Below are 12,354 nucleotides of genomic sequence, written 5' to 3'. Positions count from 1 at the left end.
TAGGGCTTTTACTCTGCATCTCTGTTGTCTTTTGTGGATCAAAGCTGTGCTAGAGATATGTTCCCTTTTCCTGTCTGCTCATTCCCTCTTGTTACTCTTGGATGTGGGTGTAGCAACAAAACTTACATTTGACTCTCAGCTATTTGTGTCTGGTGTTTTAGTCATTTTAAAGAGACCATGTCCTGATACTTGCAGAACATTTTATATTAATCTCAAAAGTGAATTTCAGATAGTACAATTGAAATGTAGGCTATGGGCGAGGCAAGGATACCTCTTTCCCCTCAGCTCCCCCAACTGGAAAATTGCTGGTTGAAGTTGTCTTGTGACAGATTCTTATGTTTTATCTTTCTGCTTCAGGAATTATAATAGCCAACACGGCCAACCAAGGTATCTTTGATGTAAAGTTACAAAGGAAGTCAGTTTTAAAATTCATCCCAAAATATTCTCTCTAAAGCTCCAAATAAAATAAACTTTTTAAAAGTTCCTATCTTTAAGGCAAATTAAGCATGTTCAATCACACATACAAAATTATTTTATGAAGACCTTTTGCTGTAATAATCACAATTGAAGTTAGTTGAGGATTATTCAGATGTCACAAATGAATCAAGAACTTAAGACTAGAAAAATGCAAGATATTTGTGGTAATAGTTTATAAGAAGAGTGATTGATTATTTAACTATATTTTGAGATAGGAGGGTATACTATATTGCCTAGGCTATCCCTGAACTCCTGGGATCAAGTAATCCTCTTGTCTCATTCTTAATACCCAGGACTATAGACATGAGCCATGGAAACATTTTATAGATATTTCAAATATATTCCAGAAGTACAGAGAATAAGATTTCTAAAATATAAAAAGTAACCATTGATATACTCACTTTCAAATTTTTCTGCAATTGGAATGCTAGATAATTATTATTGTATGCATAATTAAAACTTCATTGTACAATTCTTTAAAACTTGTATTCATTTCTCTTATTTATTGGCAGAAACATGCCCCCTAAAGGTCACTGAGTGGTGAAGCGTTAGAACTAGAAAAGGCTTTACCTATAGTTCCCCCAACCCCACTAGAAATGTATTGATACATTTAGTATCCATCGCTTCTGCCTCTTTGGTTAACTATGTCTGCTTGAGATGGAAGGTTGTAACTGTAGGAAGAAAGAGGTGTGGCCATTGTGAGGGTAAGTCTTCCTCTTCCCACATGCTGCCCAGCAGCTTCTGTATAGTGACTGTTATTAATTTCTGAATTTTTGAGAGACAGTTATTTGTCTACTTTTAATCTTTGTAAATAATTTAATGCTCAACTCTTCTATTGTTCCTAGGATTCAAAAATTTCTTCCATGGAGCGTGGGCTCCGAGACCTGGAAGAGGAAATTCAGATGCTGAAGTCAAATGGGGCTTTGAGTAGTGAGGAGCGGGAGGAAGAGATGAAGCAAATGGAGGTGTACAGGAGCCACTCAAAGTTTATGAAAAATAAGGTATGGAGCGGATTCTCCAGTTCCCAGAGGCCTGAACATTTATGTATACTTTTCCATGTTAGTGTTAGTAAAGATCTGCTTTATGATTTAATAGACTTAAAGGTTTGTTGTTGTTGTGTCTCCCATGTGGAAATGTCCTAGAATTGAAGTCAGAATTACTGGTTCCATTTACTTATTGCAAGCTTTTATTTAAGTAAGAACTAAGGACATGTTGTTACAGTTTAACTTTTCGTTTCTGTAAGAACTTCTGAAATGATTTGATGGAACTTTGTTCAGATGAAGTTTTCTTCCTGTAGAAGACAGCTCATTCATTTCTTCCTGTAGAAGACAGCTCATTCATTTCTTACTGTAGAAGACTACTTTTTTGGGTATTTTAAGTCAAACCCCTCAGATTCGTTTTTTTCTAAATCAAGTTAAATTTTTTTCTTTTAGACAAGTTCCAAGAGTAAAGGGCCTTTGCTCTCCTGTAGTGGGGTTCATTTGGTACCAGGGTTGTTGTTTCCTATGTGTGCGCCTCAGGCCCATGTATGGTAAGACAGGCGCACGGAGGCTTGGCAGTGTGGTTTCAAATCAGGTTTTCTTTAGATCCAAAGTCATTTACTTTGATTTTTATAAACCATTTAAAGAAAATTGAAGAATTTGGTATATTATGGTTTAATTAAAAATAATTATTATAAAAAACTGGACATGATGGCACACGCCTGCAGTCCCAGTCCTTGGTAGATAGAAATAGCTAGACTGCTGCAACTTGGAGGCTAGCCTGGTCTACATAGTGAGTTCCAGGCTAGCCAGGGCTACATGGTGAGACTCTGTCTCAAAATAAACAAATATACAAATAAATTATATTAACAATGACATTTTATCTAGAAAAGTATTACTCACTGCATTTCCCAAATGTGTACAGCAGCTGTGTTCTTTGTTCTTTGGAACCAAAAACCAAAACATCCCCATACTTGACTGTCGAAGAATGACACAGGTGTGACTCCCTGCCCTGTTCTGGCTTCTTGTTGTGGTGTCTGTTACCAGGTTTATGTCTATAGAATTTTCCACTATTACCAACGAGGCTGTTAGTGATGATTTATGCTAGTCATATGTTAATTTTTAATCTAAATTGATTATCCAACTTTTTGTTAGTGTGAATTTTCTCCCTTGAAAATTTTAGGGCAAAATATACTGTGTCATAATTTATATTTTCCTTCCTTTTTGATGATCAGCATATTCCAGTTTAATTTTTAAAAGTTTGTGAGATAGAGACAATATATGCCTTTGAAAATTGAGTTAGGGGAACAGCTTTGATTATTTTATGTAAGTTATTGTTATTTCAGAGGTCACTGTGGCTCAGAATCAGATAATATGAAGACCCGAGTTGGCACATGAGTGAAAAACAATAACAATGTCGTGACAGGTAGAGCAACTGAAGGAGGAGCTAAGTTCGAAAGATGCTCAAGGGGAGGAGCTGAAAAAGAGAGCGGCTGGTCTTCAGTCTGAGGTCTTTGCAGTAAGATTTACCTCTTTGTGTGCAGTGGTCCCACAGTGGGACCCTGCTGGCTCTGGCTTCTGGGTGGCTTACACTTTCACTCTATATGGATGGCAGCTCTGCCCATTCTTAGCACTAACCAGCCTGCTCTGCTCTTTTAACTGACATTTGTTCACCAGTTTGACCCACATGTCACTGTGCACACTGAGACTGTATGTATTCTGGAAGCCTTACACACTGGGTCTGTATTGTTTTGCCACTCTATGGATGGTGTCTATAAACTCTCCTTCCTCATCCTCTTGTTGACTAGATATACATTGATTTATATGAATGTTTTCCTTCCATTCTTTTTAGGTACAGGAATGTGTAAATGTCTCTAGGCTCAGCACCTACAACTTTCCTGCATTTGAAATTCTTGAGAAACTGCTTTAGTTCTACATGGAGACAATATAAGTTTTCATTAGGAGACTTTGTAACAAATGGCATTTTCTTTAACATAGCTGTATAGAGAGTAATTAGCCTATTTAAGTTAGCTCATAGATTAGAACTAGTGTGATAACTTATTTTAAATTACTAAATCTGCTTTAGCTTTCTGTGTAGTGAACTTAAAGCTGTATTTCTAAGCATTTTGATAAGTAATAATAATATAATTTCCACTTAGATACTTACTAAAAGCATCTTATAACCTGGTAGAGTGATCTACACTAATTTACAAATGATGTCCAGGAAGCCACCAGAGAGAGGTGGGGTGGGGTCTGATTGACACCAGCAATCTGATTCTAGAGTTTTTCTTGTAATTTCTTCACTATCTAGTCTGTATTGTCCATGCGTACCTTCCTCAAAGTGTCAGATGAATGGAAAAAGTGCTCTTAAGGAGTGAAGTAGACTGGAATTCAGTGTTAAAAATACATTTTGTTTATTTATTTATTAACAAATACACTTATGGCCTATTTAATCTATTAATCTATTTATGGCCTATTTTCTATTGTAGGTTAAAAAGTAAGATACTATGTTTGGAAAAGATCTAATTTAGGTTATGGTGTTAACTATATGTTGTCTGGAGGAGAAATTGGTATATAACTTCCTTTTTTCTTAGTTACTGTTACTCAGATATATGTATCAGACAGCAGGCCAAGTGTATCTCTTACATTATGCTGTTGAATTCCTGAACAATACGATGCTTTGGTATAATTTCTCCATTGCCAGCTAGAGAAGTGCTGTTACCACTGTCTTCAGTGACGAAGGGCCACTGTGTGCTTCTCACCAGGTTCTCTCTCCTGGGTATTCTAGAAGGAAGGTTTGTGCATCCAAGCTTTTCTTCTATTTAAAATGTTTTCTTCTCTTTCTCATTTAATAATGCACATGGCAGGGAAAAGTCAGTCCTGTGCAAAAGTGAAGTCTCTCTCTGTGTGTATATAGTATGTGTACTTTGGAATTTTGAGAAAGGACCTTGTTATGTAAGATAGTCATCAAACTTGTGATTCTGCCTCAGCCTCCTTAGCATTGGGATTTTTGGGTATGTATCTCCATGCCTAGCTTCTGTTTATTTCTGAACCATGTTTGTAAGTATCCAGAAATTTGGATACCTTTAAGCCACAGCTCTTTGCTGAGAAAGTTGTAATACTTTGACTATTCTAGGCATTTATTTATAGAACAAATATGCTTTTTAGATCAATCTGTGTATTACAGATAGAGTAATACTAATAAGCACATATAATTTGAATCATTACTATATCAGTAAATAAGAGTTTTCATGTGTGTAGAAAAGTGCTTATCTTATGGAAAAAGAACCCTAAGTTATTTTAAGTGTTTCTTACAAGTCTAATTGGTTTTCTTTCTTTTCTTTTCGTACCGGTGGGCTGGGGTGGGAGAGTTCAAGTATAGGATCTCATACATGTTAGGACACAACTCCTCCATTGAGGTATGTTCTCAAACTAGAAGTCTAGTTTTATGATAAACTTTATTTCTTCCTGTGAAATTGCTTCAAGAAAAAAAAAAAAACAACCCTTTCCTTTACTTAAGATTAATGTGGTCAAATAAAATACTGTAGAAATACTTTAGAAAACTTTAGATACTCAGTTTTCTAAAACTCAAGGATTTTTGTTTCATCTGCTGTGAAAATGCCTGACTTACCATATTTATGTTCAGTAGTTAATATCTTGTAGCTATTTCTTAGATGGTAGGCCTAAAAAAAAATCAGAAAATGTCTAAAGTCAGCTTGCTTTCTTAATCTTCTATGTTTTTTAAAGTTTAATACTTCAAGATATGAAAGAAGGTGGCTGGGCAAAGTACTAAACACCCAGCACTTAGGAGGCAGAGGCAGGTGGATCTCTGTGAGTCTGAGACCAGCCTGGTCTACAGAGTGAGTTCCAGGACAGACAGGGCTACAGAGAGATACTCTTGTCTCCAAAAACCAACCAACCAACCAACCAAACAAACAAACAGATGAGTTCCTAGGATCTGGACTGGGTAAGAAAGCTCTGTGAGTAAGAGCAGTTGCTAGGTAAGTGTGAGGACCTGGACTGAAATCTCTGTAACTCCTGTAAGAAGCCAGGTGGGACTTGGTGACAGAAGGACCACCAGAGTTTGCTGGCTGCCAACCTAGCTTCACGTTCAGTGTAGGACCAGTCTCAAGGGAGGAAGGCAGAAAGTGACAGAGCAGGACAACCAGTGTTGGCCTTTGGCCTCTGTATGCATACATGCAAACATGAGCATACGTCACACACATGTACTGTACTCACTGGTGTGGCTGCACACATACTTTTAATCCAGCACTTAAGAGACTAGGAAAGAAGATCAGGAGTTCAAGACCAGCCTTGGCTACATATTTAGTTTGGGCCAGCCTGGGGTACACAAGACCCCTGCCCCCTTGCTTTTGCTTGAGTGTTCTCTCTCACTTGCTCACTTTCTCACTCTCACACAGACGCTTGGAAGGAAAAGGGATATAAAGAAAGTGCTTAGAAGGAAATATTTGTTGGTGCTAAGAGAGCTCTATGGAGATTGCATTGTATTTTTATATATGAGTTACACATTCAGACTGATAAACTTCAAACAACTTGTGTAGATTCTTTCAGAGTGAAACCTTATACATTCTTCATTTAACTCCAGTGTTTATGTTCTATGATGTGCACATAGTTGATAAATAGGTGATTTTTAAAAAACAGAAAAGAAAAAGAAAACATCTCTCTAATGCCTTCACACTGAAAGCAGCTTGGTTTCCTCCTATTTTCATGATACAGGGCCTCACTCTCTACAGAGGCTGGCTTGGAACTCAAAGGGATCCAACAGTTCTGCCTGGAGTAAAGGTGTGCACTGCCACACCCAGCCTAGCTTTTTAGCATGAAGATTTCATGAAACTTTTGCTTGAAAAAGAAAGACAGACGTGTACAGCTAAGATTTGAACTTACTGCAGTAGAAATTACTTTCCCCCTTATGCTTCATGTTTACACTAATCCTGCCTGGGACCCATCCTGTTCTGGAGATGGATGCTTGACAAAATGAAGTGGTGTTTAGGTGATGAATGCTGCCTGGTCTGGCAGAACTACAATTTCCTCCTTCATCTCTAACCCCTAAGGCAGTAGTTCTCAACCCGTGGGTTGCAGCCATTGGAAAACCACCTTTCCCATGGTCTTAGGAACTGAGACGCTACTTAGCAGCAGAATTATAATTATTAAGTAGCAATGAAAACAACTTTCTGATTGGGGGTCACTATGACATGAGGAACTAGGTTAAAGGGTCATGGCATTAGGAAGGTTGAGAACTAATACCCTAAGGGGTTTCAGAAACTACTTTGAAACAATAAATGAAGATTAAAAATTTGTTTGTTGAATAAGCTTAGTTCTTGGTAAGGAGCATCCGGTATTAGATGGTGCAAAAAATTAGTATTGTCCTATCTTACTTGTTTGCTATTTGATGAGCCTGGGAGCTCAAGACTGCTAGACACGTGCTTTGCCACTAAAGCCCTCCCCTTCTCTACCTTATCATAGAGTTAATGTTGCATTTAATTTCCTATATTATGCCATAAATCTGCCAGAGGTCCAGCTCAGAGGTAGTTGTGTAATTTCTTTCTTCCTCACAGTGTTGTCTTTTGTTTTCCAGATTGGCCAGGTGAAACAGGAACTGTCCAGAAAGGACACAGAATTACTAGCCTTACAAACAAAGCTAGAAACTCTCACGAACCAATTCTCAGACAGTAAGCAACATATTGAGGTGCTGAAAGAGTCCCTCACTGCTAAGGAGCAAAGGGCTGCCATCCTACAGACTGAGGTAAAGAGTTTTTGTGATTTGTGTAGAATCCAGTCCATACCTAGTTTCATTTTGTTATATATTTGTTATGTTTAGAGTCGTGTGATCAATTATTTTAATAAAACAACATTTTCTGTTAGATCTAATTAAAACATGTTATTTCTTTACATTTTTTTGTACTTGGATTTATACCACATCTGTACTTCAAACTTTTAAATTATTCAAATCAGAAGATATTACAAATAATATACCTGATTCATTTAGATTTGGAAGCAGTAACTTTTATCCATGGTAAATCATGACTATATGAATTATATATATACATATATGTGTGTGTGTGTGTGTGTGTGTGTGTGTGTGTGTATGTGTGTGTGTGTGTGTGTGTGTGTATGTGTACATGTGCATGTCCTGCCACCATAATCAAGTGTTCATACTAGCACTTCTACCTTGGGAGTCATCTCGCCAGCTCTTGTGTCATGTTTTTTTAAGAAGTTCTGTTCTTTCATAGTTTTATTGGGCTGAATTTAGATATATTTAAAGAATTGCAAATATGAAATAGTTTAGAAAATATTGCCTTCTTCATTTATAAAGAGGGTTTTCATTTTGGTAACTTGAATATTCATTGACACAAAAAGTTCAGAACTTGGTGCCAGTGTCTTAAAGGTAAGCCTCACTTCCACTTTGCTACTGTTAGCCTGGGATCCAAGCCATTGATCAAGCAGTTGGTTGATGCCAGTGCAAACATTTAAAAGCTTGTCATGGTCTGGTAAACAGCATTTCTTCTCTGTCAATCCTCTCTCCTGTGTATTCAGCTTGAATACAGTATTAGCTGAGTCTTACATAGATGGACTTGTGATTGGTTCCTTCTACCATGGATCGTAAAGGCTGTCTTATCCCTCTTGAATGGTTGTATATTTGCCTCATATTTGTATTATATGTGTGTATTTAATAGCACTTACTTTCAAAAAATTTCTGTAATGACATTTAAGAACAGTTTTTCCCTAGCAGCTTTCTTTTGTAAGCCCAATAAAATGCAGTTTGTACCGATTCTTTGAAAGCTGTTATTTTATATCTTACTTTTAATTGATTTTGTCCTCTTTATTGCAGCAGTTTGATCTGATGTGGAAACCAATGAATTAAACACAGGAAAAAGAACAGGGATCATGGAGCTTTATAAAAGCTCGTATGCTTATGTGTAATATGTGTTCATGTGGGTATGTTTGTGTGTGTGAATGTATGTGGAGGCAGAGGCCAACTTGAGGTGTTGTTCTTCAGGTGCCATTTCCTTTGGTAATTTGAGGCTATCGCCCCTGCCCTGGCGCTTGCTGATGAGGCTAGGCTAACTGGCCAGCAAGTCCTAGGGATCTTCTTACCTCCATTTCTTCAGGGGATTACAAATGCATTTTGGAATTTAATTCAGATCCTCATGCTTTCACAAACAACGTTAATGAGTGAGCTACCTCCCAGCTCCTCAATGAAAAATTCTTCATGGAAAAAATTGATCTGTGGAAAGATCTGTTTGGTAGCCCCTTGTCCTATCTTTTGGCAATCTACAGTAAGGACTTCTGTTGGCCAGCTTGTATAATATTATTGAAATTACTTCTATTCTATACCTTTCTCTTGTAATCTGTTGACCTTTGCAGAGGTGATCAAACTTTGGTAGAAATAATGATTGAAAGAGATTTAGGGGCTGGGGAGATGGCTCAGCAGTTAAGAGCACTGACTGCTCTTCCAGAGGTCCTGAGTTCAATTCCCAACAACCACATGGTGGCTCATAACTATCTATAATGGGATCTGATGCCCTCTTCTGGTGTGTCTGAAGAGAGCAATGGTATATTCATATACATAAAATAAATAAATAAATCTTAAAAAAAGAAAGTAGAGATTTAGCTGCACACGTGTAAGCCTGCCCGTAGCCCCAGTGCAGATGTGGAGGGAGCCCATGAAACTCTCCTGCTGACTGAGGAGCTGTTGAGAGCTGTTTGAAAGGGGTGTGCCTGCTGGGAGGTTGCTCATGCTCAGACAAGTGGTACTAATTGGACTCAATAGATTATTAAAAAAATAAAGAAGAGGGTGTGAATGGGGGAGGGAGAGTGTGAAAGGAAAGTTGGGTTGATATGATCAGGATGCATTGTGTGTATGTGTGAAATTATAAAATAATAAAATACTTTAAACATAGAGGTTTGGGGTCAGACCTAGGATTGATGCTAAGCCTCTGTGTGACTGTATCTGAGTTGTTTTTTTAATGTTTTAAGCCTCTCTATTCTCATTACTAAAATAAGGATACGGATACTACTAACTTCTTGAGTTGTTTTGGGTAGAGTAGATGTTTTATTACGTATTTCTCTTCTGGACATAGACTCTTAAGTATACAGGTTAAAAATACTTTATAATAACTGATCTTTTGCAATACCTTATTCATTCATTCATTCATTCATTCATTCATGTTTTTCAAGACAGGGTTTCTTTGTGTAGCCTTGGCTGTTCTGGAACTGGCTAGCTTCAAACTTGTAGTGACCTGTCTGCCTCTGTCTAAGTGCTGGAATCCAAGGCATGTATCACTACCACCTGGCCTACTTTTTATTTTATTAGCTAAAGTTGATGTTTTAGTATGTATTTTCCTTCTGAACATGGAAGAGTCCTTAAATTTCTAGGTTAAAATACTTTACAAACCTAGTCTTTCATAACACTTATTATTTCATTTTATTTTGAGTCAGAGTCTCTATCTAGCCCCTAGTTATTCCATACCTCTCTATGTAGACCAGGCTAGCCTTGAACTCACAGAGATCCATCTGTGTTTCCCTCCTGAGTGCAGAAATTAATGGTGTGTGCCCTTCTGTCTGGCTTATAACATTTTCATTTGCTATCACTTGTTCTATTTGCTCCTGCATTAGTTGCTTTAGTTTCACTGTGGCCCTAGCACCTAACAGAAAGAATGTAATAGAGGACAGATTTATTTTGGCTCATGGGTTTGAAGAGTTTCAGTTCATTCTGTTGGAGAAAGCACAGTGCGACAGTTGAGTTCATGGTTGTTTAAGCATATGTTAGACAAGGATCTGGGAGTGCAACGAAACACAGGCTCCCATATGATCATAGCACCCTACTTCTACTAGCTAGGCCTCCCCTCTTAAAGGTCCTAAAGCCCCCCCCCCCAATTCTTCTCCTAGCTTGGGATGTGGGTTAACCCTTTCAGACTTAAACCATAACATTCTACTTCTGCCCTTTATGCCCCCCAGCCCCACCCTCAGAGCTTTTGGCCATCTCAAATATAGAATACATTTAGTTTAATCTCAAGAGTCTCTCATAGTCTTAACAGTTCCAGGATTGTCCAAAGGTCTACTGAGACTCAAAGCATTCTCTTAGTTGTTACATCAGCTAAGAGCCCTTGAAATATCAAAAGGAGAGGTTTATAAACCAGGTGTGGTGGTTGTACCACTAGTCCTAGTTCTTGACTGAATGGGCATTAGGACTGACAGGAGTTCAAGGTCAGTTTAGGTTACATGGTGAGACTCAGAAAAACAAACAAAGAGAAGCCATGGGCATCTGGGGACACCAGAATTCTAAGATGGAGTCATTGATATAAAAGAAACTGATGGATGATGAATGTTGAGCTGGAAATGCTGCCAATCTGGCTATTGATGTGGGATTTTACTTCCAAAGGTTTAGAGTATGTCAGAGAGAGTACGATTGGCATCACAGCATGTACGTTAACATGAGGAAAGGGAGCATCAATGGGGCCAGTGTGGTACTGGCAGCCCAGGTACTTGCGTTTTTTACGAGGTACTCAAACATGAGTGATAAGACAAATACCACTGAAGAGGAGCCAGTATTGGGGGGAGGTGAGTGCTCTCGATTCCCAAACTTGACTGCCTGACCAACTCCCATCTGAAGAATTCAGTTAAGTCTAAATTTTTTCATATCCTGACCGGGAACTCTAATAAATGGAGACAGGTCCATGTAAAAAAAAAATCCAAACAAATAAAGTTATATACTTCTACCATTCAGTGGCCCATAGTAAGCATTCCCATTTCAAAATGGAGAAATGGGGACATAAGAAAGAGGGATATGACCAAAAACAAGACCAAAACCCAGGGAGGCAAATATTAAATCTTATAGCGCCATAGCCAACATTTGGAGCAACATTTGGTGATAGGTTCTGAGCCCAGGTTGGCCTGGAGATGACACCTTGCATGCCCATACATAGCCTCTTTCAAGGTCTGGCCCTAGTTTGTGCATAGATCTTACTCAACAGATGTCTCACATCTCCATCATCTTGATGTTTCCATTGTATCTCAGTTTACTTTCAGAGTTTCTTCATTATTCTGTCATAGCTCCCTGAAGAGAATCACACCCTGCTATACATTCTCATAGCAGGATATTGGTGGGAACCTCCATGAGTCTTGTATACTGTATGCCTGCAAAACAAGTACCATGTGGTTAATACCAGATTCTGCTGCTGGCTGTGCAGTAGTCACATCCCACTGGATTATAACTTCAGTGTTTTTTGAGGGCCTGGGTAGCTAGAATACTTCTTTAGGTGGCTCAGTGCAAATGGAGCACCCCAGATACACGAAGTTTTAAAAGAAGGTGTTCAAATATGTTTTTATTTCTGTTCTGAAGCCTTTGGTGGGTGTGGTCTTGACAGTCGTGAAGTGCCTCTAAGGGAGCCTGACTGTCCTGGCACATAACTTGGCTTTTCTTTAACATCTAACTCCTGGTCTTTTCTGGTCAGACTGCACATTTTTCACAGTTTCTGTTCTGCTTTTTGGGCCAGATTCTCACTGTAAACCTGACTTAAAAACAGCTAGCCAATTTCCCAGAGATAAGTTAGCTTTTTGGTTTTGAATTTGGACTCCATCAAAATTACAGCACCTTAGCAAAGTGTAGACAAAGCCTTTGCAGGAACATAGCACAAATGTCCTTTAGTCCATTCTGCAGTATGGTGGTTTGAATGAACTATGTCCCCTATAAGTTCATGTGTTTGAACCCTTGGTCTATATTATGCGAGGAAGGTTATGGAACCTTGTGAGGAGGAAGCATGCCACTGAGGAAAGTCTTTTTGGCTTCATAGCTTGGCCCACTTCATGTTCTCACTCTCTGTTTCTTGTGTATGGGTAACATGAGGTTTGTTTGTTGATTATCAGGATGGCTTGT

The 12,354-nt window shown here is 38.4% G+C and overlaps 1 protein-coding gene across 21 annotated transcripts in view; it reads left to right on the top strand.

The window, feature by feature from the left end:
* Window positions 1–12,354, top strand: part of Erc1 (ELKS/RAB6-interacting/CAST family member 1) — a 277,389-nt gene that overhangs the window by 67,230 nt on the left and 197,805 nt on the right. For 11 of the 21 annotated variants that reach the window (XR_003956152.1, NR_104484.1, XM_006505378.4 and 8 more), the window contains 3 exons: window positions 1,323–1,478; window positions 2,884–2,967; window positions 7,054–7,221. Coding sequence is in view for 15 of the 21 variants with exons in the window: in XM_006505378.4 (XP_006505441.1) it covers window positions 1,323–1,478; window positions 2,884–2,967; window positions 7,054–7,221 (408 nt within the window). In the remaining 6 variants the exon portion in view is untranslated. Of the gene's footprint in view, window positions 1–1,322; window positions 1,479–2,883; window positions 2,968–7,053; window positions 8,249–12,354 lie in introns of those variants that run through there. The other 10 variants (XR_003956155.1, XR_003956153.1, NR_155458.1 and 7 more) reach the window with 2 other exon arrangements.

Source organism: Mus musculus, chromosome 6 (genome assembly GCF_000001635.26).
Source record: "Mus musculus strain C57BL/6J chromosome 6, GRCm38.p6 C57BL/6J".
In the NCBI taxonomy this organism is placed as follows: domain Eukaryota; kingdom Metazoa; phylum Chordata; class Mammalia; order Rodentia; family Muridae; genus Mus; species Mus musculus.
Note: the sequence above shows the minus strand (reverse complement) of the source record. Positions and strands in the feature narration are given on the sequence as shown.